General features: G+C 38.7%; 1 protein-coding gene and 1 pseudogene across 1 annotated transcript; one reads left to right on the plus strand and one right to left on the minus strand.

The window, feature by feature from the left end:
* The first annotated feature begins 273 nt into the window (after window positions 1-273).
* SUMO1 (small ubiquitin like modifier 1) lies at window positions 274-25,830 on the plus strand. The gene is made up of 5 exons (XM_043910379.1): window positions 274-430; window positions 13,279-13,353; window positions 18,031-18,108; window positions 20,317-20,388; window positions 25,001-25,830. The coding sequence occupies exons 1-5, from the start codon at window positions 419-421 to the stop codon at window positions 25,067-25,069; spliced, it is 306 nt and encodes a 101-aa protein (XP_043766314.1). The 5' UTR covers window positions 274-418; the 3' UTR covers window positions 25,070-25,830.
* On the minus strand, window positions 17,384-17,811 carry LOC122698875 (annotated as a pseudogene).
* Window positions 25,831-26,751: the final 921 nt, after the last annotated feature.

The raw sequence follows: 26,751 nt of genomic DNA on the forward strand, positions 1-26,751 counted from the left end.
CGGGAGGAGGCTGGCTGTCAGTACGGTTCCAAACAGACTGGGCACCGGGAACTTTTCCTCAAGGGATGGGCTCGGGCCCGAGGCACAAGGCCTATCTCGGTGCTGCGGTCATTAATTCATCTGTGCGACCACAACTAAAGCTCGCGCTCACTCCTTCAGCCTCCCGGGAGCACCTCCGCCGCTCCCGCCACCCCCCGCCGCCCCCCGCCGCCTCCCGCTAGTTTTCCCGCGTCGCCTTTCCTCTTTTCTCTCTCCGTCCTCACTGCGCGTAGCGGAAGTGACGCAAGGCGTAGCGGAAGTCCCTCCAGCCGCGGTGTTGTGCTGTCGGGTAGAGAGACGGATTTGTAAACCCCGGAGCGAGGTTCTACCTACCCGAGGCCGCTGGTGTGCGGAGACCCCGGGGGAAGCCACCGTCACCATGTCTGACCAGGTACCGGGCTGGGAGCCATCCAGTGGCGGTGGCTGAGGCCTTACTCTGCAGGTCCGCCTGCTGCTTGGCTGGGGCCGGGGATGGAGGCGCGGGGGAGGGGAGCGCGGACTGGGGGAGGGGGCGGCCAGTGGGGACTGGGCTGGAGAGGGAGGGGAGTAGACTAGGGCAGGAGGCGCCCGGGCCTGCCGCGGGCCTCTGGGAGCCACCTACCCCTCTCCGGGCTGGCTCATCACCCCCTGTGCCCCAGCGCCTCTGGTCGCGGCCTCTCTCCAGTCGTCCCCGTTCTTTTCTCTGGGGCGGACCAGGTGCAGAGCCCAGCTTCCACTTTCCCAAGAGGGTCCCTGAGGATCTCGCCCGCCTGCCTCTCTGGAGGACTCACTGCAGAAGCAGGGCCCTAGGCCCCAGTTATGTAACGGGAGAGAATCCCTGCCCCGGAGGCTCTGTGGCCCTGAAAAGCGGGTGGACTCCACTCCTTGGTTCTTGGTCTTTAGATAGTCGCGGAGTGGGACGTGGGGGCGGAGGGAGGGAGACGTCTCGTGTTGCTAAGAACCTCGAAAGCTCCGCTTTCCATTCGGATTGCAGCTAGGCCGCCGCTGCTTTGCTCTGAGTGTTTCTCCGTGTGGGGGTGCAGAGCTGTCGCCTCTTTCCTTTTACTTTCCCATTTCTCACTCGGGATTGGTTCAGTAGCTCTCCAGTTGGAAGAGAGCACTCAGAATAACCAAGAAACAAAGTAGAACGAAACTGCTAGAGCTACAGAAAGCATTTCATCTGGGAGTTAACCTGAAGATGACTGATAACCTTTGAGGAAAAGGATAGGAAAACTTCGTGTGCTTGAAGCAGTTGCAGAACATTTGCAGAAAGCTTCGTGTTATAGCAGAGTGCTCCATCTCAGTGTTAATAGAAGGAATTTACTTGGGATTTGCATTCAATCAGGAGTGTTCGATTTTCCGTGGTGAGTTTTTTTCCTCATTCATTTCTAGTTAACCTTGTTTATGGCTGATGGGCTTCGCTGGTGGCTCAGCGGTAAAGAATCAGCCTGCCAGTGCAGGAGACGCGGGTTCGAGTCCTGGGTCGGGAAGATCCCCTGAAGGAGGAAATGGCAACCCACTGCAGTATTCTTGCCGGAGAAATCCCATGGATAGAGGAGCCTGGAGGGCTACAGTCCATGGGGTTGTAAAGTCCTACACGACTAAGCGACTAAACAACAACAAAATGTTTATGGCTAGTTCTTACTTTATAGGGTTTTTGTCTGGCCTTCGTTTTGTTTGCTTAGATGACTTGGACTTTTTAAAGTATTTTTGAACCGTTTTGCTTGTTTAGTGGTAGTTATCTAGAAAACTATTTCTCATTCAACTCCGCAGTGTACTTGAACTTTTAAATTTAACACACTATTCCCTTGGCTTTTAACCCAGTTCAGTTTTGTGCTGCTTGGTGAGAGCAAGAGAGGCTTTTGTGGGTTTGTATTGTTGCACAAAATGTACATTTATAAGGTTAAACCATAATCTAGATTAGTTTTGAGTGAATCTTCTTACTAACATTCTAGATTAACTCCCAAGTAGTTATGGGAATGGAGTTACAACTATCTCCCTAGGTAGTTGTTTACTTGATTTCCAGGGAGGAAAGAAAGGTGTAAATACTTTATTTCATCAGCCTTTTATTTTGATGCTCAGAAGTGGCTAGGAAGTATGTTGAAATTTACTATGTGGTCTGAGGAAAGAGCAGTGTACAGAAGGAAATATAAAGTAAATTGTAGAATTTATTGTTCCAGTTTAAATTCCAGCTATTTAAGAGAAACTTGAATAAAGGACCTAGGACACTAACAGGTGGCCAAAATTATTTTCACAATAATCCTGGGACATTGTCTTTTTCACTCTCATTCTTTCATGAGTGTTTGGTGGGGTTTTCTGAAGATTGACATGACCTGGGATATCACAACAGATTGAAACATAGAGGCAGATGTGGAAATCCAGCTGCTTTCCTATTAAGCCAGACATTGAAGAGATTTGCAAAAAATGCAAAACAGTGCCACTTTTCTTACTAATTTTGTTTAAAAAAATTTTTTTTAAGATTGATACTTTATTGCTGCTTTCAAGAAATTGTATTTTATATACACAGTACCATTTAATGAGGGTATCATCATATCTTTACAGGTGTTTCATATTGTTACTATTAAAATACTTTTCATAAGTAGCAGTGTGATTTCTTATCCTAAAATGAATTATATGTTTATAAAACATATTTCAGATAAACCTCAGTAGTTACAACCAACCTAACAAAAGCTTTATGGAGTTCTAAATGATTTTTAAGAGGAATCCTGAGACTGTAAAGTTTAAGAACTGTTGCTCTATGCTGATCAACCAATATCATTATTAATAATCAGGAGCCAGTACAATTTTAGTGTTGTAGTGCTAAGGATTTAAAGAGATAAGAAGCTGCATTCTTACCCTGATGAGGCTTATGAGTGAGAATCCCAAGTTACTCCTGCGCCATACCAGCAGTGTGAGACTGGACCACAGTCCCCAGAAGACAGTCTTAATATCAACCAAGTTGTTTTAGAATGATGTATATTCTGAGGCACCTCTCAGAGGGTTTTTTGTCTGTGCTGAAGATACTAGAATTGAGCAATAATTTCAGGTTAGAATAGGTGGATGTTAGAGTCATGCAAGACTTGAATTGCTGGGTTCTGCATTGATTAATGGAAAATGATTATTTTTGGAATTTGAGTGAAATAATTTCTCATAATTCTAACAATGCTGGTCCATTGTCCAGTGGACCAGTTTTGAATAATCCTGTAATACAGATTCTGAACCTGAGGATCATGAATCCTAAGGGCTGAAAATCCTCTGAAATTTTATGGCAATCTGTGAAGGTTTTTTTGCATGTGTGTTTGTTTAGGGAGAAAGGATCCATAGCTTTCATTAGGGGTACATGATCTCTCAAAAAGGTTAAGGACTAGCCTTTAACCAATAATAGAGATCCGATGGTGTGCTTACTTTTAGCCTGATTTCACCTACCAGCAAAACTGAGCACATAATTATATAGACCCAGATGCCAATGTCCGGAGAAGGCAATGGCACCCCACTCCAGTACTCTTGCCTGGAAAATCCCATGGACGAAGCAGCCTGGTAGGCTGCAGTCCATGGGGTCGCTAAGAGTCGGACACAACTGAGCAACTTCCCTTTCACTTCACTTTAATGCATTGGAGAAGGAAATGGCAACCCACTCCAGTGTTCTTGCCTGGAGAATCCCAGGGACGGAGGAGCCTGGTGGACTTCTCTCTCTGGGGTCGCACAGAGTCAGACATGACTGAAGCGACTTAGCAGCAGCAGCAGATGCCATTGTCAAACTGGTAAGGATAATTTGTACAAATATTTTTCCTTCTTTCTTCCCTGTATTCACATTTATAGTGTTTCTTTTCCACACTGAAATCATGAAAGACAGCATGGACTTCAGCTCTTCAGTTCAGGTCTGTTAATTTGTAGTAATTGGATGACTGGTTTGGTTCAAATGCTAACTGAATCTGTTGTATAGCAGGTTTACTCTCTCCATCCCAACCTCAGAGAGAGGAGGGGTGGAGAGGGAGACAGATACTGATTGATTGAGCTCCTTTTATCTTTAGTCAAGGATTTGGAAGCCTTATGTAATTCCTGCTATCTGTTGGTACCTAACAAACTACTTCAAAACTTAATGGCTTAAAACAATAGTCTTGTTTTGCTCATAAATCTCAATTTTGACAGGGCTCTGTGGTTTGGACTCATCACTGCTTCTTGATGCGTGGGGCCTCTGCTGGGATTACTCACGTGACTGTGGGCTGTAATGGATGGTTTCTTCATATAGTCTCAAGGCCTCTCTGAGTGGTCTTGTCATGTATTCTCTTCAGCACAGGGACCCCAGGATATTCAGACTTACAGCACCTCAGAACTCACAAGACAGTGTTGCAGAGAACCTTGGGTGGAAACCCCAAGCCTCCTAGAACCTAACTTTGGAAGTCACTTTTGCATTCTGTTTGTCAGGCAAATCACTAAGTTCAATCCAAATTCAAGGGAAAGGCATTTATTTATTTCAGTGGAGATATACATGACATGTTAGTTTCAGGTTATACAATGTAACGATTTGTGTATATTGTGAAATGATCCCTAGGATAGGTCTAGTTAACATCCATCAACACACAGAGTTACAAATTTTTCTTGTGTTAAGAGCTACTCTCAGCAACTTTCAAATACACAATACAGTATTATTAACTATGGTCACCAAGGAAAAGACACCTAGATTCCATTTCTTAATGGGAAGAGTAACAAAGAATTTGCAGTTATCTTTAATCTACCACATTAGTTGTATTTCTTTTGTTAGGATAGCATTATTCCCTGCAGCATTATTTATATCTCCCTGATTTAGTGTTTGCTGATCTTCCTGTTAGCCTGAGATGGCAGAAGAATGTGATAAACTAGGTGTATATTGAAGTTCATAATTATGTATATACTACTTAACCTCTTAGAATAAATATGTTACACTGATGCTCTGACTTGAGCATTTAGTTAATGATACATATCTTAAGTATTCCGTGCCCCAGGAGAGGAATGATATATTCTGTCTTCTCTGACAGATAGGTACATGAAGTGCTGCTAGTAGATGTTGCAAACATATTGATTATAATAAAACATTTCAATAAAATGTGAACATTATTTAATAGTATTTTTAAAACTGAGTATGATTATTACGGTTAGAGTACTTATGAGTGTTAGTGGGGTAGTTCAGATTTCAAAACTAAAGCAGCTGTCAAATATCTCTTGCTACTCATTAGCCTCCCCCCATACCAATTAGAATAATATTATATGTTATAGCTTTTATATATAGTGTTACAATTATTTAAGTGCCTTTCTCCATTACACTCTTTGCTTTCCAGGGTCAGGAATCAGGCTTTACTCACCCCTTTTTCCTGAAGTGCCAGCAGTGACTGAATACTTAGTAAAAGTTTTTAAAGAAATGAGTGGTAAGAGTCATTCATTTAACAAGTATTTATTGAATGTCAGTATGTTCCAGGCACCATTCTAAGCCCCAGAACTGGAAGGTTGTCTCAAAAATGTGAAACAGCAGGTATTTTCCTCCTCCTCTTTCAATTCCCTTTGTTTTGTTATTGACAAAGGATTGATTGTCATGCAGTAGTTTTCCTTTTATAATATTTGCATACCATCTTGGTCTTTACTTCTATTAGCAATAGAACTAGTAACTTTATCTCCAGAGTTGAATCATTTGCTTCTTCCAGGACATTGGGATTTTTATGGATAATAATAATCCCACCTGGTTTGCAGGATCTTAGTTCCCTGAATAAGGCAGTAGGGGATTGAGCCTGGGCCCGGGATAGTGGAAATGTCAAGTCCTAACCACTGGACCGCCAGGGAATTCCCACGGATAATTTTCTCAAGAGTCATGTTTGGTATCTCATTTTGGAATCTACTGAAATTGTGTGAGTGTTGTGTTTTTTTCTTTTTGGTAATTAATTCTCTGATACTCTACTTTAGAAAAGTCACGTGGGTAAGGTCACACAGATCCTATTACTGAGTACTTAGTCTTACAGTGTAAATTATTTTGAAATTCCTACAACATGATTTAAGTTTATTTAAAGGTGTGTTGTATTTGTTATACTTTTATACTTTGACCATTCTGTTTGTATTTGATTGCCTTTACTGAGCTAGTGAGAATCTGAAGGAAAAGACCTGAAGGAAGCTAGGGTGGAGTTCTGTTTGCTAGACCCACTGTTCTCAATAGCTAAGGTCAGATATTTTTAAAGGTTTTACTGATGATTAATACATACATGAAAAAATGTACATAAATGTACAGTTTGCTAAATTTTCACAAACTGATCACATCCATGCAGCCAGCACCCAGATTAAGAATGACTGTCCTGACTGTGTGTGTGTCTGAGGGTGTGTGTGTTATTTTCTGTCGTGTCCGACTGTTTGTGACCCTGTGGACTGTGGCCCACCAGGCTTCTCTATCCGTGGGATTTCACAGGCAAGAATAACGGAGTGGGTTGCCGTTTCCTCCCCTATACAGTACGTGCTTCTGTGTATGGCTTCTTCTGCTCAGCATTGTTTGGAAATTTGTCTGTATTATTGTGTGTAGTTTGTTAAATCTCATTACTATGTAGCATTCCATTGTGTGACTATACCACAATTTACTTAATCTCTTCTGCTTTTGATACATACTGAGGTGGTTTTCTAGGAAAAATAAGCCAAATGCTTCCTATTTAGACCACCTCCTATGTCAATTTGGATTGCTTCTGGACTAAATAACAGAAAATCTGATATATAGTAGGTTAAACAAGTATGTAGTTTGTTTTTCTAATGAAAGAAGTCCAGACATAAGTAGTTCAGGGATGGTAAGACAGTTCTACTATGTCCTCTTACTCCTTTCTCCTTAGCAGATGTCTTCACTGAAAAGATAGTCTCCTTTTGGGCAAGGTTACTTTGTTTCTTTGTTCCAGGCAGGAGAAAGGAATGGAGAAAAGGGAAAAAGTAGGCCATAAAGTATATACTAGGAAAAAATATGTCACTTTATATCTCCATGGCCAGCACCACATCACCTGGCCATGAGAGAAACTTAGAATTCCACCCCGCTCTGCCACCCACCGCCGGCAAATTTAGGAAGAAGGGGGACTTGGATATTGGATAGGTAATTAGCAATGTCTGCCATACCTCTACATTTGCATGCTATACTTCTGGATACAGTGGAGCCAGTTTGTTCTAGGCTTTGCATAGGTCCATGGTATGGCTGCAGAGAGTAAGGCTTATACAACCAGTGGGATTTTCAGTTACAATTTTTAGTTATTGAGAAGTTGCCTGTGTTTGTTGGGTGTTTAACTGCAATTGTAGGGTTGAATGTAAATTTACAGAAGTCCCAGTGTCTTGACAGGTTGACATAACCCTCCAAGTTGTGGAGCTAAGTCTGGACATTATTCCAAATGTCTAGTAATCTCTCCTTAAGTTTGCACATAGGTAGCATGAGCTGAAACTATATGAGTGTGTGCTTTTAGAGTTGTGGTAAATCTACTTAAGTATGAGGGAGATGACTTTATTGTAATTTGGGTTTTTATATCTTTTAATAATGGATATAATTATTAGAATCATCCAGTTTAATCCTTTGTTAAGCTTTCTTTATTAGGAAATAAAATGAAATAAACGGACATATAGTAAGAACTATAGTTAGAGAATTTTTGGAAACTTTGAAGGCATTTTAAGTGATTTATTATGGAAAAATTTAGTGTATATATAATTATACCCATATACCCATCTCTTGACCTATCTTGTTTCATCTACATGACCCCACACCATTTCATAACATCATTTTGAAACTAGTCCCAGACATTGTATTATTTCATCCACAGATATTTCAATATATATCTCTAACAGAGATTTACTTTATTTCTTTTGGCCATGCCATGTGAGATCTTAGTTTCTGGACCAGTGATCAAACCTGTGCCCCCTGCACTGGGAGCTTGGATTTTTAACCGCTGGACTGCCAGGGAAGTCACTCAGCATGTGACATTTTTTTCTTTTAACATAACCAGAATACTGTTGTTGCACCTTTAAAATTGAACAGATTTGCTAATGTCATCACTTAAGAGTAAATGCAGTCTTTATTTTTGGTTTTCCCCAGAGTTCCCCCCTCTTTCAGAAGAGTGAACGATCCTTGTGCAACTGGAAGGGTCAGTTTCAGGCTGGGAGTAGTTAAATGTGGTGCTCTTTCCCTGTGATTGAATTGTCAACATACGGATTATCATGGAGATTTTTAGCAAAATTTTTGTTCTTTTGACTTTGAAATGGCACAATAAAATTCTTTTCTTGAGTTTTGTGCGTTTGGAAACGAGGATTGTTGTGTTTTGCGTCCTTCCTGTCTTGTTCATCTTTTCAGATCCAGCATCTTCTATTTCTAGGTTGTTACATTTATATCTTAGTAAGAAGAGTTGATAGTGCCTGGTGTCTGATAAATTCTTTCCTACCATTCTAGTTACCATGATTCAATCTCTAGATGACACAGACGTGAAAATGTAGAGGTCTCCAGTTCTTGCCTTTGATCTCGTACGTTCCTTTCCTTTTCTTTACATTGCCAGTTTCTTCTGCTCTGGGGCTGTGTAACCTTCCCAGCCGAATCAGCCGGCCCTCTCTGGGATTCTCTTTTCTCTGATGACCTACTGTTCCAGGCCCAGTGCTGAATGCTTTCAGTGTTTTGTAACTGATGTGCCATACCATTCTGTATTGGCAGCTCCTTTTTTTTTAAGCAGGGGAGAGAAGGAAAGAAGGCATACAAAAGACACTGAGATCACTAGAGACAAACTTTGGCCTTTTTCTGTACAAGATTTCATTTTCCAGACTAGTTTGTTGAAGGAGAAAAGGCACATGAAAAGTTAGATGACTGCATTGGGCAAGCGTGAGGCTATTAAACAAGTGGGTGCAGATGGCATTGCTCTGGTGCTTCAGAGTTAGGAAGAGATTGCTAAAATGGAGTGACTAAGGAAAGTGGCAGTATTCTGGGAAATTTCAAATTCTAGTATTCACATATTCTTGTGAAATTGAAGTGAATTACCTCTTCTTCCCAACTGTGAATATAAAATGCTAAAAGGATTTTGTCTGTATTGACTGCTGTGTACGGTAGAAGTATGAAACATTAGTAAGATTTTGTGGTATGATACAGATGATAGTGCTGTTAACTTAATTCAGCCAGCGTTAAATAATTGCCTGGTGTCTGTCAGTATAGAGACCATAAAGGTGAAAAACGTGGACCTCCTCCTTGTAAACTTGTAGGAAAGCCAAGACATAGAAAACTGTCACAGAATATGTTAATTTAACAAGCACATTGAATATCTTTAAAATACTAGACACTGTACTTGACCAGAAATACAAAGAATAAGTCATGTTAGTAAGGAACTCAATCTTGTGGGAAACACAGATATGCAGACATGTGGTTATAATAAAGTAAGCAGTATGAGAACATTTAAGAGGGTGATCAGGGAAATGATTTTCTAGGAAGTGATGCTTGAGTGGTCTTAAAAGGGGAATGGGGAAAGAAAGGGCACGCCAGGCAGAGGTGAGTAGCATGCACAGGGTTAGTGGAGGTAAGGTGGAGGGTGCCACGTGTAAGAAATTGGAGGTAGTTCAGTGTGGCTGGAGCAGAGAATATCGTTAGCGAGAGAGGGAGGAGAACAAGGCTTGACTGCTGGGCAGGGAGCAGCGCGAGGAGGGAGAGTATGTGTCAGCTCAGGGGTTTGAACTTACTCCTGACGATTCTGGGCAGATCAGATCGCGTTTTAGAGAAATGGCTCTGGTTGTAGTTGGGAAGAATTAATTGGAGGGAGCTAGACTTGGGGCATCTGTTATGCCATTGTGGTATTGCTAATGAGCAACAGTGACTGCCTGAAATAAGGCAGTGGAATAGAGAAGGAGAGTCCCTAAGAGATACAGTTGTCAGAGTGGTGAATTATTAAGTGTGAGATTTAAGAGAGGAAGATAGCCAATGATGACTACTAAATTTCTGTTGTGTGCAGTTGAGTGTGTGTTAAACATTTATTGTAATTGGGAATCCGGGAGGAGTTGTAGTCTTTTTTGGGTTTTGGTTTTCAGGAAGAGGAGCTAGAAGTAATGCACTCAGTTTTGGACACTTAAAGTTGAACTACCCATGGAGACATCCAGAGTGGAGATAAATGTTCAAGCTCTTGGGTAAATTGAGTGAAACTCAGAAAAGTGGTCAGGTTATTGAGAATGGTTGTGAGTCGTTAGTATCTGAGAGAGAGCTGGAATTGTAGGTCACCCAGGAAGATGAAAAAAAAGAAGCCTAAAGACTTAGGACCCAGAAGAGCACCAGCATTTAAGGAAGTGGTCAAGATGAGGGGACAGTAGAATCTTAGAGGCCAAAGGTACAGAGTTTGAAGGAGTCATCAGTGTCTATTGTTTAAAGATAAGACTTTAGATTGTCCTTTGGGTTTAGCAGTAAGGAGTTGAACTGGTAACCTTGGTGAGAGAAGTATCAAGTGGAATGGTGGGGTATTATATAAACCTGATGGCAGTGAGTTGACAGTAAAAGTGGAAATAGCAAATGCTGAGTACTCTTACAAGAGATCTGAAGAAAAATGTGAGGACAACTTGAGATGATAGTAAAGGGAGATTGTTTTTAAATTGAGAATAAATGCCTTTTAAAGGATATGAATGCACTGCCAATAGGAGCATTAAAGGAAAATGTTAATCCCAGTTAGAGAGTTGAGGGGAGGTGTGGTTCCCAGAAGAGTTCTGTGCATACTGGACTTCAGATGATGTGTGGGGTGGATTTCTGTGAGACGCTCTCAAGAGAGGTTACGGTGAAGGGAGGATGTGTGTTACAGGTGAAGGAGACAAGGACGGCAAAGGGCTGAAGATGGAAGGAAGTTTATAGACACGTTCGGGGAACCGCACAGGGTCCAATTTAACCACATCCTTGGGTTGTAAAGAAAGTGGTGCGAGAAAAATGGGAGTCAAGGTTGTACTGGAGGAACTGAACGCTGTGTTGTGGACTTTGTTTCTGGGCCTTAAAGTACTGGGAGCTATTAATGCTTTCTGATAGGGGTAGTTATACAGTCAGAGTGGGGCTTCCCAGGTGGCGCTAGTGGTAAAGAACCTGCCTGGCGATATAGGAGACACAGGAGACGCAGGTTCGATGCTTGGGTCGGGAAGATTCCCTGGAGAAGGGAATGGCAGGCTGCTCCGGGATTCCTGCTTGGAGAATCCCATGGACAGAGGAGCCTGGCGGTCTACATACAATCCAAGGGGTCGTAAAGAGTCGGACATGACTGAGTGCAGGCAAACAAACATACAGTCAGAGGAGCTGTGCTTTGGAAAGTTCTGAAGCAGTGTGGAGGATGGACTGGAGGAGAGGGAAGAACTCTTTTGTTCCGAGTATCCTCTGTCTAGGAAACACTGGTGCACAGGCAGTCCCATCGTGCTGATGTAGCGCTGATCCTCCTGGAGGGGGATGTTTTCCTCCTTGTGGAAGCTCAGATAAAGCTTCGTAACACACCTTCTCTCAGTTAAAGAGGACGCAGGGCTTCTTTGCTCTTCATTCCTTTCACTGCGTGGAATGAATTGTCCTTGTCCTCTCTCAGTACTCAACGGAAGAAGGAATTGTTTGCTTTGAATATAAATTCAGAGAAATGTGGTTGTGAGACTGTTTGAAGACCGTCTTCTAGTTTTCAGGTGAAACACTGTCTCAATAAAGAAGGTTAATTTTGTCAGCTGCCATAATATGCAGTAGTCAGCAAATGTTGGAAGTACTGCAGAGTGATAAACAGGCGAGAATTCCCACTAATGAAGTCAGTTCTGTTATCTAAGCATTTCCCTGGACTCTAGCCTGTATCTTAAATTTAAAAACTACTTCTAGTTTAATGTATCTTATTAAAATATGAATGTTAAAGAATTTGTTAGTTTTCAGTTATTGGCATGAAATAAACAGGTAATGGCCCTGTTACTTCTGAAGTACAGAAGTATACAATATTTTGATTGTATGTTCTTAAGTATACAAAATTCTTATTGTATATTCTTAAGTAAGTTGGTTATATTCTTATCAAAGGGCTTCCCTGGGGCTTAGTGGTAAAGAATCCACCTGCCAACGCAGGAGACTCGGGTGTGATCCCTGGATGAGGAAGATCTGGAGAAGGAAATGGCAACCCACTGCAGTATTCTTGTGTGGAAAATCCCATGGGAAGAGGAACCTGGAGGGCCACAGTCCATGGGTTTGCAAAGAGTCAGACATGACTTAGCAGCTAAACGACAACAGTTCTTACCAAGAGTAGATTAACAGCTTGAAATTACTATGAAGAATAAAGAAGTATATATTTAAATAAGTGAATAATATGGTTGCCAAACTAAGGTAAAGTGCAAGTGCGTGGGAAAGCTACTTTTATCACACCATTGAGTGAAATTTACCAAGCTACCCTTTTACTAAAATGGCCTGCCTTTCTGACTGCTTCACGGCGAAGTTGTTTCCACTAGTTTATTCCAACTTCATTCTCTTACGGTATAATTTGTAAGAGGGTTATACTCTTTCCTTCTGTCTTCCAATTTTGTTTGCTCTTTCCTACTAATCCTTACCCTGAGTGGGCTTTTTTCTTGTTCCAGTTTAATTCTCCTAAGTTTTTTTTCACCCAAGCCCAATCTTTTGAAATTGGATACACTGTTTCAGATAGTCTAAAATAATAACTGATATAAAATGATTTGTTTTGACTCGAGTACATTAAGCCAGTACTTTGCTGTTTGATTTTCCTTCCTAAAAAGACTTTGCTTATGTTAATATGATTATATTTCTTAGTACAGTTTTGTAATTGGAGTAGTTAATTTCTCCCAATAGGTTGTAAGAAAATAATCTTGGATTCAAAATGTTTGGTCAAGGATTCCTGGAGGATGAGCTTTCTCTGACTGATAGTAGTCGACTGTAAGATAATGGTTTCCAGGTTGTTCCTTTGCCCATAAGCCTTAGTACCACCTGGTAATTAGTCAGAAGTGCATATTACAGCCCTGCCGGAGACCTGCTGAATAAAAAGCTGGGTATGAGACCCAGCCGCCTTTTAACAAGTCCTTCCGGTGATTCTGATGCATGGTGAAGTTTTAGAACCCTTACTGTAGGATTATAATAAAAGAGACTTCTTTCTTGATTTTTAGTGAACTGTTGTTTGAGAGAATAATTGACTTAGAACCTTTTTTGCTTGGTTGGCAGAGAAAATAAATGCTTGCTGTATTTTTAGGTGCAAATTTTGTACCCTAAGTCGAAGTAATGGATACATAATTAAAATAGCACATAGAAACTTTTATGTTTATGTGTACTTTCAGGAAGCAAAACCTTCAACCGAGGACTTGGGGGATAAGAAGGAAGGAGAATATATTAAACTCAAAGTCATTGGACAGGTGAGTTTCATTATTTTTCTCCTTTGACTCTGGAATGTGTGAATGATTTCTGAAAACAGAAAAAATGATTCAACTAAGGCAAGGTATTGAAAAGTGGAGCTTCATTTACTGTATGTGCATTTGTTAGAGGTAGGAGAGGGTGATACTGTATTTTTAAATTGCTCCACTAGGCAACTTATTACTTTAATTTCTTCTAACAGGACTTTTTCTTGTGTAGCATGCTTCAGTGGCAAACACAGTGACCACTATTAAGTGATGACGCTAGAGGCCTTACACAAAAGGGCCTCTCAGGCCTTTTCCTGACCCCTTTCTCTCTCTTGGCACCTTATTTCTCCAGACTCTGATCTTTACCTTATTGACCCTTTTTGAGATGCTAATAGATAATAAAGGTTAGCTGGAAATTAGTGGAGGAATGAAGCTTCATAGTTGTTTTTTTAAGGGACAGAAGAACTATACTCTCACCATGGAAGTGTGAGAGTGCCATCTTCCCACATTCCCTGAAACATGGGATACTATTATACCAACCTTTCAGTTTTAGGCCAGTGTGATAATATTGCTTTGAATATTCATTATAATTTTTGTGTGGCTGTGTTTTCAATTCTCTATATATGTAGGAGTGGAGTTGTTGGGTGTAATATAGTAGTAACTTTGTTTTAACTTTTTGAGGAGCCTTCAAACAGCTTTTAGCAGTGGCTGCACTATTTTATACATTATTCTTAACAACAATAAATGAAGGTTTGTTATTTTACATTTTACCCAGTCTTTGTTGTTCTTTTTTTTTCTTTTTTAAATGTATATAGTCATCCTAGTGAGTGTGAAGTGGTATCTCATTGTGTTTTTGATTTGTCTTTTCCTGATGGTTAATGATGGATATCTTTTCCTGTTCTTATTGACCATTTGCACATCTTTGGAGAAATGTGTCTATTCAGATCTTTTGTCCGTTTTTAGGTTGGATTATTTGTCTTTATTTTTGAGTTGTAATAACTTTTCACATGTATTTTGGATATTAGATCCTTATCAGGTAGATGGTTTGCAGATGTTTTCTCCCATCTTTGGGTTGTCTTTTCACTTTCTGGGTTGTGTCCTTTGCACAAACAGTTTTTTATTTCAGTGAATTGAATTTATCTTTTGAAAAAGTTTTTGGCTGTGCTGGGTCTTTGTTGTTTTGCACAGGCTGTCTCTAGTTGCCGTGAAGGGGGGCTTCTCTGTGTGGTGCGTGGGCTTCTCATTGCAGGGGCTTCTCTTGTTGTGGAGCATGGGCTCTGGGCACTCGGGCTCCGTAGTTCCTGGGCTCTAGAGCACAGACTCAATAGTTGTGGCACACAGGCTTGGTTGCTCCTTGGCATGTGGAATCTCCCCAGACCAGAGGTTGAACCCGTGTCTCCTGCATTGGCAGGCAGATTGTTAACCACTGGATCACCAAGGAAATCCCTATTTTTTTCTTTTTTTGCTGTGATTTTAGTGTCATGTATAAGGAACTATTACCTAAGTCAGGGTTACAAAAATTCACACCTATAGATTCTTTTTAAGTTTTTATGGTTTTAGCTCTTACATTAAGTTTTTGATCATTTTGAGTACTTCTTGCATGCTTTTAGTATGGGTTTGAAGGAGAGTCTAACTTCTTTTGAATATGGCTATCTGTTTTTCCCAGAACACTGGTTGAAAGTTCTGTTCTTTTCCCATTGAATTGCTTGGCATCTTTGTCAAAATCAGTTGACTGTAGATATATATGGATTTATTTCTGGACTCTCAATTTTATTCCATTGATTTATAGGCTTACTTCAGAAATATTGAGGATTTGGTTCCAGACCACTGCAATAAAGTGAATCACATGGATCTTTTGTTTCCCAGTGCATATGAAAGTTATGTTTACACTGTAATGTAGTTTAAGTGTATAATAGCGTTAAAATGTACACACCTTAATTAAAAAGTACTTTATTGCTGAAAAGTACTAACCATCATATGAGCCTCCAGTGAGCTTTTTTTGCTGGGGTAGGACTTGAAGTCTGAGAGAATTACCAAATTACCAATTACCAAAACGTGACACAGAGACCTGAAATGAGCAGACACCATTGGAAAAATGGTGCGGGCAGACTTGCTGAATGCAAGCTTGTTACAGACTTTCAATTTGTACAAAACGCAATACCTGCAAAATTCAATGAAGAGAGCACACAGACTTCCTTGGTGGTCCAATGGCTAAGACTCTGCTCCCAGTGCAAGGGCACAGGTTCGTTTCTGGTCAGGGAACTGGGGGTCCCGTATGCCGCAACTGAAGATCCTGTGTACCACAACAGACCTGGCATAGCCAAATTTAAAAAAAAAAAATAGAGTGTAGTAAAGTAGGTATGCTTGTGTATGTTTCTCCTATGCCATGGATTACCTTTTTAACAATTACTAATTTGTAGGAGTTCTTTATATTTACTTAATTTTTCTTGTCTGCTATATATGTTGTGAATATTTTCTTCAGAGTCTCTTAACTTATAGGTGATTTATGTTTTTATTAAGTTGGATTTATCAGTCTCCTTTTTTTTTTAATGGTTTCTAAGTTAAAATCTTGCTTTAAAGTAAGGATTTACTAATGTCAAGATTAGGAGAAAAGTCTTTCCCAAAGAAGAAGAGAAGATACTAAAAAATTTTTTTAATGTTAGCTCTTTATTTCATCTGGAAATGATTTTAGCTGATGGAGTGAGGTATTGCTCTAGAAATTTTGTCTGTTCCTGAAATTATCCACACGATGAGAATTTATTTTTATTTATTATTTTTTAAGAAAATTTGGCTATACCACACAGCATGCAGGGTCTTAGTTCCCCAACCAGGGATCAGACCCAGTCCTGGCAGTGAAAGTACCAAGTCCTAACCATTGGAGTGACTGTCAGGGAATTGCTTTTTTTTTTTTTAATAATTATAAACAAAACATGCAACTTCTGCTAATATGTATCTGTGAATGTGTTATGTAATCATTATAATTGGCTTTGACGTTTTTACAGTGTGCAAGTACCAATATTTTTTTCTGATGGTTGCCTGATAGTTTACTTGACAGTCTCGGTAGAAGAAAATTACCTGTGGTCCCATATTTCAATTTGAGTGACTCAGGTTATTCGTTTTACTCATGCAAGAGAAACCAGACTCTGTATGGTGACTTTTTATGGCAGAAGAATTGTCTCAGTCTGCTGTTTTACGGTATACATCACTCTTATAGCTTTGACCATCTTTAATGACACTTCAGTTATAGGGGGTACTATTTATTCTGAGTTGCCTTTGGGAGTTTGTGATAGTTTAGATTTTTATTTTGAAAATAGAATAGGTATGCAATTCTGAAGGAATGCATTTTTGACATACATACTTTTACTTACACTGCTAATTTTAATACCTAAAATAGATTATGTTTTGACGCTTACTCTTTGGAAGGAAAGTTATGACCAACCTAGACTGCATATTAAAAAGCAGAGACATTACTTTGTCAACAAAGGTCTGTCTAGTCAAGGCTATGGTTTTTCCAGTAGTCATGTATGGATGTGAGAGTTTGACTAGAAAGAAAGCTGAGCACCGGAGAATTGATGCTTTTGCCCTGTGGTATTGGAGAAGACTCTTGAGAGTCCCTTGGACTGCAAGGAGATCCAACTAGTCCATCCTAAAGGAAATCAATCCTGAGTGTTCATTGGAAGGACTGATGCTGAAGCTGAAACTCCAATACTTTGGCCACCTGATGCGAAGAGCTGACTCATTTGAAAAGACCCTGATTCTGGGAAAGATTGAGGGCAGGAGGAGAAGGGGACAACAGAGGATGAGATGGTTGGATGGCATCACAGACTCAATGGACATGGGTTTGGGTAGACTCTGGGAGTTGGTGATGGACAGGGAGGCTTGGCGTGCTGTGGTTCATGGGGTTGCAATGAGTCGGACACGACTGAGCAACTGAACTGGACTGAAACTTGCTTTGAAGTGGGTATAAAGCAACTTTGAGGATGATTATTTTATTATTTTTTTGGTATATGAAAATTTATTACTATCATGCTTTCATCATCAAAATTTATGATCTTGGTCTTTCCTTCCTGCCTTTGCATAAAGCCAAAAGAGAGGCATTGGCTACTTTGACAACCTTAAAGCGGACTCCATGAATGTCACCAACAGCATGACCTTTGCGACCAAATCCAGCAACCAGAACTTCATCATTTTCCTCAATAAAATTCAAGCAACCATCATTGGGTACAAAAGCAGTGATTTTTTTTTGCCATTCTTGATTAGCTGAACCCTGACACACTTCCTGATGGCAGAATTGGCTTCAGCTCCTACTTTTTCCAGCACAATTCCCTTGGCGTGAGAGGCGCCGCCAGAAGGGTTGGCTTTCGGGGCTGTGCCCAAATGGGCTTTCTTGTACTGTTTATCATGACACTTCTGGGCTCGTCGGTGGCTACGGAGCACCGTACGGAGTACCTGGCAGCACGAAGATGCGACACTTGCCCACCCGGCCGGTACCACTGGCCTGAGCGGAAGAGAGCAAGGATGATTATTTTAATAAAACCTGTTAGGAATGCTAAAAAGAATATTTTGGAGGGAAAATATAGGTGACAAGTTGTATGTTTTTGTGTGTAGTATACGTATAATTAAATAATTTGTTTCAGGCAAAGCAAGTAACTTACTCAAAGAGTGATAATTCTTTTCCTCTTATCTCCTTAGGATAGCAGTGAGATTCACTTCAAAGTGAAAATGACGACACATCTCAAGAAACTCAAAGAATCATACTGTCAAAGACAGGTCTGTATGTTGTGTTAAATTCAGTGCTTTATATATCATTAATTTTTCTTTTAAGAAAGCTTGTCGAAAGAAAAGTAATCTTTTGGGAATTCTCTGGTGGTCTAGTATTTAGGACTTTGCAAGGAGAAAAAGAGATCATTTAGGTGTTGGGATACGGAAAACAGGGGGCTACCCTGTTGGCTCAGACAGTAGAGTGTCCTGCAACGCAGGACACCTAGATTCTATCCCTGCAGGGTCAGGAAAACCCCTGGAGAAGGGACTGGCTACCCACTCCAGTGTTAGGATAAGTGAGCCGATAAACATTTGTTTTTTTGTTTTTTTTTGGGCTGTGCTGCATGGCCTGTGGGATCCTAATTCCTGGACCAAGGATCTAACCTATGCCCTTGGCAGTAAAAGTTCAGTGCTCACCACTGGACTGCCAGGGAATTCCCTGTTTGTTTTTGATGTTAGTTGTTAAGCTCAGTAATGTCTTATTAATTGAGGCTCAACTAGCTCACATTTGTAATAATATTGATGGGAACTAAAACTGGAAATGAACATGTATTAACTGCACTGTGCTAATAGGTACTTAGATACATTGTCATTTACTCTTGACAATAACTCCAAGGAAAATACGCAGTCTTTTACCTCATCTGTAGACGATGGAGTTGATTATTGAGGAGGAACAGTGCAGAAGTGAAAACTAAACTGATTCAGGATTGAAGTTGCTGTGCTGCGCTTGGTCACTCAGTCGTGTCTGACATGTGTGACCCCAGGGACATTAGCCCACCAGGCTCCTCTGTCCATGGAATTCTCCAGGCAAGAATACTGGAGTGGGTTGCCATGCCTTCCTCCAGGGGATCTTCCCAACCCAGGGATCAAACCCAGGTTTCCTGCATTGCAGGTGGATTCTTTACCAGCTGAGCTACCAGGGAAGCCCTAACGTGCTAGGGGAGATAATATAACATCCAGTTGGAATAATTTTTAACTTTCTCTTTTATGCTTCGGAGTTTACAGTCTTTAGAAAAAGTTTTTATACTCAGTTCACAAAAGCTTGATAATTTTTTTTCTTATATTTGCTGATATACATGCAGTGGGACACTTAATTTTATCTAAAGTATGGAATTCTTAACCAACAAGAGAGATTGAGTCATTTTTCCGTTTTAGTATTATAGACTTGCTTCTGTAGAAACTTTTTTGACTCCAATATAAGATACTTTCTGAAAGATCTTGTATTTAAAATCAAAGAATATTTTGTCCTTGTCAGTTATGTTTATTAGTTAATATAACCCTGGAAATAATTTAAAAGTAGAGAATTTCCTGGTGGTTCAGTGCTTAGGACTTTGCAGTTTGACTGCTGGGGCCCGGGTTCAATCCCTGGTCAGGGAACTAAGAAAAAGTTTAAAACAACCTACAGGGTAAGTTTGCATGGTCTTGTATATATAAGTTTAGTACATATTGGGAAGATAGTTTGAGTTTTTTATGATGTTTTTGGGATAGTATTTAAACATGGCAGAAATCTTAACACATTAGTTATTGAGCAGAACTTTCTGATACTTGTGGACTAAATAAATGATTCTTGATTTATACTTGTTAGTGAAGTTACGTCTCTTTAAATGAGCCATCTATTCTCTTTTAGCTATTTTTGTGGAATAAGTGATTAGAAAAATATATTTTAACACCTTTTGTGATACTTAGAGAGCTATAAATGCCATCACAGGTTTATTATAGTTTATCTGGCTTGCTGCTGTGCTTTATCAAATTTCTATTATTTAGTCTGTTTAAAACTAATTTTGCTTGTACAGTTGGTAGCTGGTACTCATCCCGTATCTGATTTTATTTTTATGTTAGCTCATAGGTTTGAGAGGAAACTATATAGAATAGTGGTTAAGAATGCACAGGGTTAGGAACAGATTTGGCCTTCAATTCTTGACTAGCTTGTGGATCCTCTCTATACCTTAGATTCTCTAGCTGTAAATGAAGATAAGGTGATAATACTTACCTTTTAGGGCTGTTGTGATGAAAAATTCATGATTATGTATATAAAATATTTGGTATCAGGAGTACCTAGCAAATAGTTTTTACTCAGTTAATGATAATGATGATAGAATTAGCTGTCTAGTTTTATGTTCTACACATTGTGTTGAAGCTTTCATATTTGCTTTTTGTGCATCAGAGTTTCTGTTATCTCTTCTAAAGTTTGTACTTGGACATTTTCTGTCTTTTTAGGGAGTTCCTATGAATTCACTCAGGTTTCTCTTTGAAGGTCAGAGAATTGCTGATAATCACACTCCAAAAGAAGTGAGTATAATTTCTCCTCTGAATTCAAGACATATTTTGAATTTTGCATTGAATAATGTGGTTCGCTGGTACCATTAAGCTGCCCTTTTCTTGAATATTCCCTGAGTTAAGTGATATATTATTTGTCAGAGAGAAAAACAGTCTTTTGGGTTGAATTTCCCTTTTAGTGCCTTCAAACTTGCCAGTAAAAAGAGTTGAAAAGTAGGGATTGAGTATTTAAATTGTTATAAGGCACATACTATGCATTTTTAAGGATGGACAGATGGTTCTCAAATTTGGCAGATTTTGGGTACATTTTCATGGTGATAGTGACCTTTAGAGTTCGATTTTGACTCTTGGCCCATTTTGAGCACTTAATAGAGAAGCTTAGTATATATTTTTGGCTCTGTCATTGTGGGTTATGTTTTTTAATGCCTCTGTGCCTTCATTTGTTTTATTGAATATATTGTTTTATTTCTCTTTATATATTCCACCCTCTCTACCCTCATTCTCACTCCCACCTCCAGATATCTGAAAGTAATAAAATGTGAGAAAAGGAGCGTGTGTGTATTTACATTTATGCAGATTCCCCTCCTCCAAATAAAAAATAATATTTCTGATAGTGGGAATGATATATGGTTATTATTAACTTTTTTATTTGAAAACATTTCAAACTTATTGAATCATGAGACTAGTATAATCTCCTGTATAACCTTTTTCATAGATTCTTCATTTATTAACATTGTTGCTGTGTTTGATTTATCATTCTCCCTGTATGTACAGATTATCACTACTGGTGGACCATTTGATGTTAATTTGCAGATTACATGGCTCTTTACCCCTCAATATTTCAGTGTTATTGTTCTCCTAAGAGTCACAGTTAAGTTATCTAATTTAGGTGATTTAACCTTGATACAATACTGTAATTGAATATACAATCAAAATAATCTGATTTTGCAGTTTGTCTCAGTAAGGTCCTTTATAGCTCACCTGCCTTTTATTTTTTAACTTAACCTGGGATCTCATCCAGGATATGCATTCTAACTGGTTATCATGCCTCTTAGCTTCCTTTTCATATGAAACAGTTAATCAGTCTTCGTTTTTCATTACACTGTTGTCGTTCAGTCGCTGAGTTGTGTCCAACTCTTTGTGGCCCCTGCACATAACAGCCTTGCAGCACACCAGTCTTCCCGGTCTTTCACCATCTCCTGGAGTTAGCTCAGACTCATGTCTATTGGGTTGGTGATGCCATCCAACTGCCTTGTCCTCTGAGGTCCCCTTTTCCTCCTGCCTTCAGTCTTTCCTGGAACCAGGGTCTTTTCCAGGGAACAGCTCTTCGCATCAGGTGGCCAAAGTGTCGGAGCTTCAGCTTCAACATCAGTCCTTCCAATGAATATTCAGGGTTGATTTCGTTAGGACTGACTGATTCAGTCCTAAATTTAATCCAAAATTTAAAAATTTTGACATTTTTAAAAAGAATTCAGGCCAACTGTATTTTAGATTGTCCTTCATGTAAAGTAATTAGCCTCCAATTAAAATAAATTAATTAAAAAAAAAGAATGTCCTTCAGTTGGGGTTTATCTGTTGTTTCCTCATGATTAGATTCAGGTTTGAACATTTGGTAGGAGCAACACTGAGTGAAGCTGTGAAATTCCAAGTGCATCATGTCAGGAATTATATGATGTCCATGTCTTACTATGGGTAATACTAATTTTGGTCACTTAGTTAAGATGGTAACCGCCAGATATTTTATCCATTGTATCATTTTATCCACTGTATCATTGTATCAATTTATCCAAGTTATTTTGTAATTAATAAGTAATTTGTGGGGAGATACTTTGTATGAGTGATGTTCTTTAGATATTAGCCAGTGGGAACGCCTTCAAGTTGGCATTTGTTCTTTTTGACATCCCTCCATCTTTTTAAAAAGTTTTTATTTTATGATGATTTTCAAATTACAGAAAAGTTGCAAGAATAGTGCAAAAAACTGTACTCTCTTCTACCTAGATTTATCAGTTTTTAACATTTTGCTACCTGTACTTCATTATTCGCCTCCCCCCATATGTGTGTGTATACATATCATCCGAACCATTTGGGAGTGGGTTGCATACACCATGGCCACTTACTAAATAGTGTGTATTTCTTAAGAACAAGTATTTTCTTTTACATAACCAAAGTACTGTTATTAAAATTCAGGACACTTAATACTGTTAGAATACTATTTTGTCATTTGTCCCAATTTTCCCTTATTATAATAAGTTTTCTCCCTCATCACAGGATCCAGTTCAGTATGAACACATGGTGACTCAAGTGGTAAAGAATCCGCCTGCAGTGTGGGAGACCTGGGTTCAATCTCTGGGTTGGGAAGATCCTCTGGAGAAGGGAACGACTACCCACTCCAGTATTCTTGCCTGGAGAATCCCACGGACAGGAAGGAGCCTGGTTGGCTATTGTCCATGGGGTTGCAGAGAGTCGGACACGACTGGGCGACTTTCATTTTCACTTTAATTATCTTTAACTTGGAACAGTTCTTCAGCCTGTCTTTGTCTTCATGACATTTACATTTTTGAAGAATACAAACCAGTTATTTTCCGGAAAGTCTGTCAATTTGGGCTCTTCTGTTAACTCATGACTAGATTTGGATCATGTGTGTTTGGCTGTATTACTATGTAAATGGTGATGTGTCTTTCTCAGGCTGTAATATCTGGAGTATCTGAAGTCCTTTATCACTGGGTTTAACAGTTACCATTTTTTTTTCCTGTGTAGTTAACCATTTTTCCTGTTGTAATTGAGTAATATGTGGGCACATACTTTGAAACTATGTGACTATCCTTTTGCTCATCAAACTTTCCCCTGTAGGTTTAGTATCTACCTACTTTCTTGAGTCCTTCCTTACTGTCTGGCACAAGATATTCCAAACTCATTTTATATTTTCCCTGTCTTAACTGGGCTAAGGCACAGGGATAGGGAGGCCTGGCATGTTGCAGTCCACAGGGTTGCAGAGTCAGACTCAGTGACTAAACAACAAAAGCTTGGCATAATCTCAGCAACACAGAAGGTTATTTAATACATCTTAGTGACACTTCCCTTACTGTCATTAAGAGATTTATCTTTTTAGAAGAATAATGGGGCAGTGGGAGAGAGTGGTATTTAGGGAGTGACCTCTTTGTACTGTTGTTTATTTACTGTTATCTGCTAATGTACTTCTTAAAGCTGATGGCTTCATATTCACCATAGTTTAAGGACATAGGCTGCCTTCCCAATTCAAAAGGTTCCTTGTAATGTTTGGAATTCTAGTCCTTGTAGTGTTTACCAGGCTGTGTGTGAGTTAAATTTTAATAGCATCTTTAATTAATAATTATTTTAACGTTCATATGTTTTATCACAGTCAAGATATCCATGACACCAGAACCAATTAATCACTTAAAAAAATTATAAATCCACTTATTTTTAGATTTCTTAGCATATTTTAATTTTCACATTTTGTAATTCTGCACAGAATTATTCTGTATAAAATACAGAACTTGTCTCATTAGAGATTACTTGAACTTTCCTTTGAACTGATATTTTTCATTTGCTTTTGTGAGTCACTGTAGTTCATTGGAAACAATGCTGATTTTTGTTTTCAGTCTGCCTGTTTCAGTGTTCTTTAACCCTGGCTGCACACCAGAATCAACAGATTTGCAGTTCTTTACAAGCCTCATTGAGGCTTCTGTGGGTTTCTATGCAACACCAGCCCCCTTCTGTACACTTTTATTTTTTAAATGAAGAATACTTGTAGTTAAAAATAAAAGTATTAAAAAACCAAACTACCACAGTATATAAAATGGAAAATACACTCTAGATATCTCTGCATTCCCATTTCTCAGAGGCAACCATTATTAATAATGTCTTTAAGAAAAACATTCCAGAATACTTCACGCATTTGAAAAAAAAATTGCGTATATTTTGCTTAATGTTCTGTAAAAGGCATTCTAAAGGGTCTCTCTTTTTTTTTTCTTTTTTGTAAGAATTGAGAATTGGCCTGAAAAATCAAGCCTATAGAATTGGAAGTGTCAAAAGTAGATGTATAATAACTCTTCATTGAGAGTGGTCACTATCAAAGAAAATAATAGTTAAATTCTAGAAGGAATTGTAGATAACAAAGCAAACTACTTAGAAATGAACCCTTAGACAGTATTTTTCTAGCCAAAACCTACATATATTTCAAGTGAAGTCAGGTTTTTTGAAAGAGAAGAAAGAGATTCTATCAAGTAATTACATCTGGAAGTAAAATGATTTTTAGAAAATATGGCATCGAACTATTACTTAAACTATTCTATACATGTTTCATTAGATTTAAAACTCCTTTAAGGTACTTTTCAGAAACACTTAAATTTTATCTGGTGAATAAACTGGGACGTGAAGTTGGCTCAGCAAAGAAACATGAATGACTTCATATTGACATAGTATCAGAAGAAAAGAATATACCTCTCTGTTCTTTGGATTAAAGGAAACAGGATTGTTAGTTTCAGAACAGGATAACTATGGATTATTTTTGTATCTTTTTTGCACAGTTGCCACATAATTGCAGCCAGTTAAAAAAAACAGTACTTTTATATTCTACTACTAACACTTTTCTTTCCTCTTACAGCTGGGAATGGAGGAAGAAGATGTGATTGAAGTTTATCAGGAACAAACAGGGGGTCATTCAACGGTTTAGATATTCTTTTTATTTTTTTTTCTTTCCCCTTAATCCTTTTTTATTTTTAAAAATAGTTCTTTTGTAATGTGGTGTTCAAAACAGAATTGAAAACTGGCACCCCATCTCTTTAAAACATCTGGTAATTTGAATTCTAGTGCCCATTATTCATTATTGTTTCTTTTCATTGTGCTGATTTGGTGAGCAAACCTCAGCCCCCTTCATATCACTCTCTCCTTTTTAAAAATTACATGTGTGCATAGAGAGCCCGCCTTTTCCAGGACTGTGCATTTGCAGGCTTGTGATAAATAAGATCAACTAATACAAGTGTTCCTAATGACTTTCCAATTGGCCCTGAAGTTCTAGCATGTGATTGCTTCACTCCTGGACTATGACTTTCAGTGGGAGATGGAAGTTTTTTGGAAAACAGAACTGTGGAAAAATGACCTTTCCTTAACTTGAAGCTACTTTTAAAATCTGAGGGTCTGGACCAAAAGAAGAGGAATATCCAGTTGGAGTCAAAATGACAGAGAATAATGACTAACTCCAAAGATGGCTTCACTGAAGAGAAAGCATTTTAAGATGAAAGAAAAATCTTGTCAGAAGATCCCAGAAAAGATCTAATTTTCATTAGCAGTTAAAGTTATTCATGCAGAAGTGTATACAACAGAACACTGCTCTTTTTGACTTTATTTGTACTTTTTGGCCTGGGATATGGGTTTTAAATGGACAGTGTCTGTACCAGCTTCATTAAAATAAACAAAATATTTGTAAAAACTGTACCCATGTTTATTTTATTTTTAGTTGTACAGAAAGAAAAAAGAAAATGCTTAAAACATAAGGTTTTTTTTTGCATCATACTGGAAATTATTGTTCATACATGGTACAGATTCTTTTTCTGGATTGTGCAGTGATGATCATGACTTTGAAGCACTGAAAGTTACTGAAGTGCCTTCAGAATTAAGGATTTAATTAAGGTCACAATACCTTCTTAAATACTCATTGTTTTTTTTTTTTAAAACTTGATATTCCTGTATGGTGCATTTATATGATACGGTTACCCAATATATTGAATAAATGGGCACACCAAAAATTCTTAATTGATGTTGATAATTTCAGTTTTTCCCTTAAAAATTTTCAAACTGTTCTCTGTAGTTAAGGTTGTTTATATTTTATTTCTTTATATCCTCTTTTCAACTGTAAAATTAAAATACTAAATTAGTTCCTTAATAGAGGGCTGAACTTTTTCTTTTAACTCCTTAATGAGTAGAATTCAGAATATATATGCACATATGTAATCCAATTTGGTATTATTCCAAATAGAATGTCATCTAGCTACTTTAGAAGAGCAAATAAAACCTATCTCTAATGCAAACTGTTACAGTTTGAATACCTTCTCAAATTTCCTGTTGAAAAGTAATTGGCTTGTCTTATAAATTCTTATTTTGACCCTACCTGAAAAATTATTTGTAATGTATATATATATAGTCTAGGTAAATTAGAACTTTTAGACGATTGTTTTAAATAGTAAATAGAAATAAGGCCCATTTCCAGAAAGTCCTCATTGAGTTGCATATTTCTGTCAGGCCTGAGAAACCTGAAAGGCTATTTGAGCTATCCAGAATGCGCATATGTGTAGTTTGGTATCTTAGGTTTGTTTGCATCTCTGAAACTTGGCATTTAGGTGGTGGAGCTTAGCTATG

Source organism: Cervus elaphus, chromosome 8 (assembly GCF_910594005.1).
Source record: "Cervus elaphus chromosome 8, mCerEla1.1, whole genome shotgun sequence".
Classification (NCBI taxonomy): Eukaryota; Metazoa; Chordata; class Mammalia; order Artiodactyla; family Cervidae; genus Cervus; species Cervus elaphus.

What these genes read in the sequence shown, in the direction of transcription:
- SUMO1 (XM_043910379.1), top strand. An exon ending in AACTCAAAGTCATTGGACAG is followed by an intron (nt 13,354 to 18,030) that starts GTGAGTTTCATT and finishes TTATCTCCTTAG; the next exon opens with GATAGCAGTGAGATTCACTT. An exon ending in AATCATACTGTCAAAGACAG is followed by an intron (nt 18,109 to 20,316) that starts GTCTGTATGTTG and finishes CTGTCTTTTTAG; the next exon opens with GGAGTTCCTATGAATTCACT.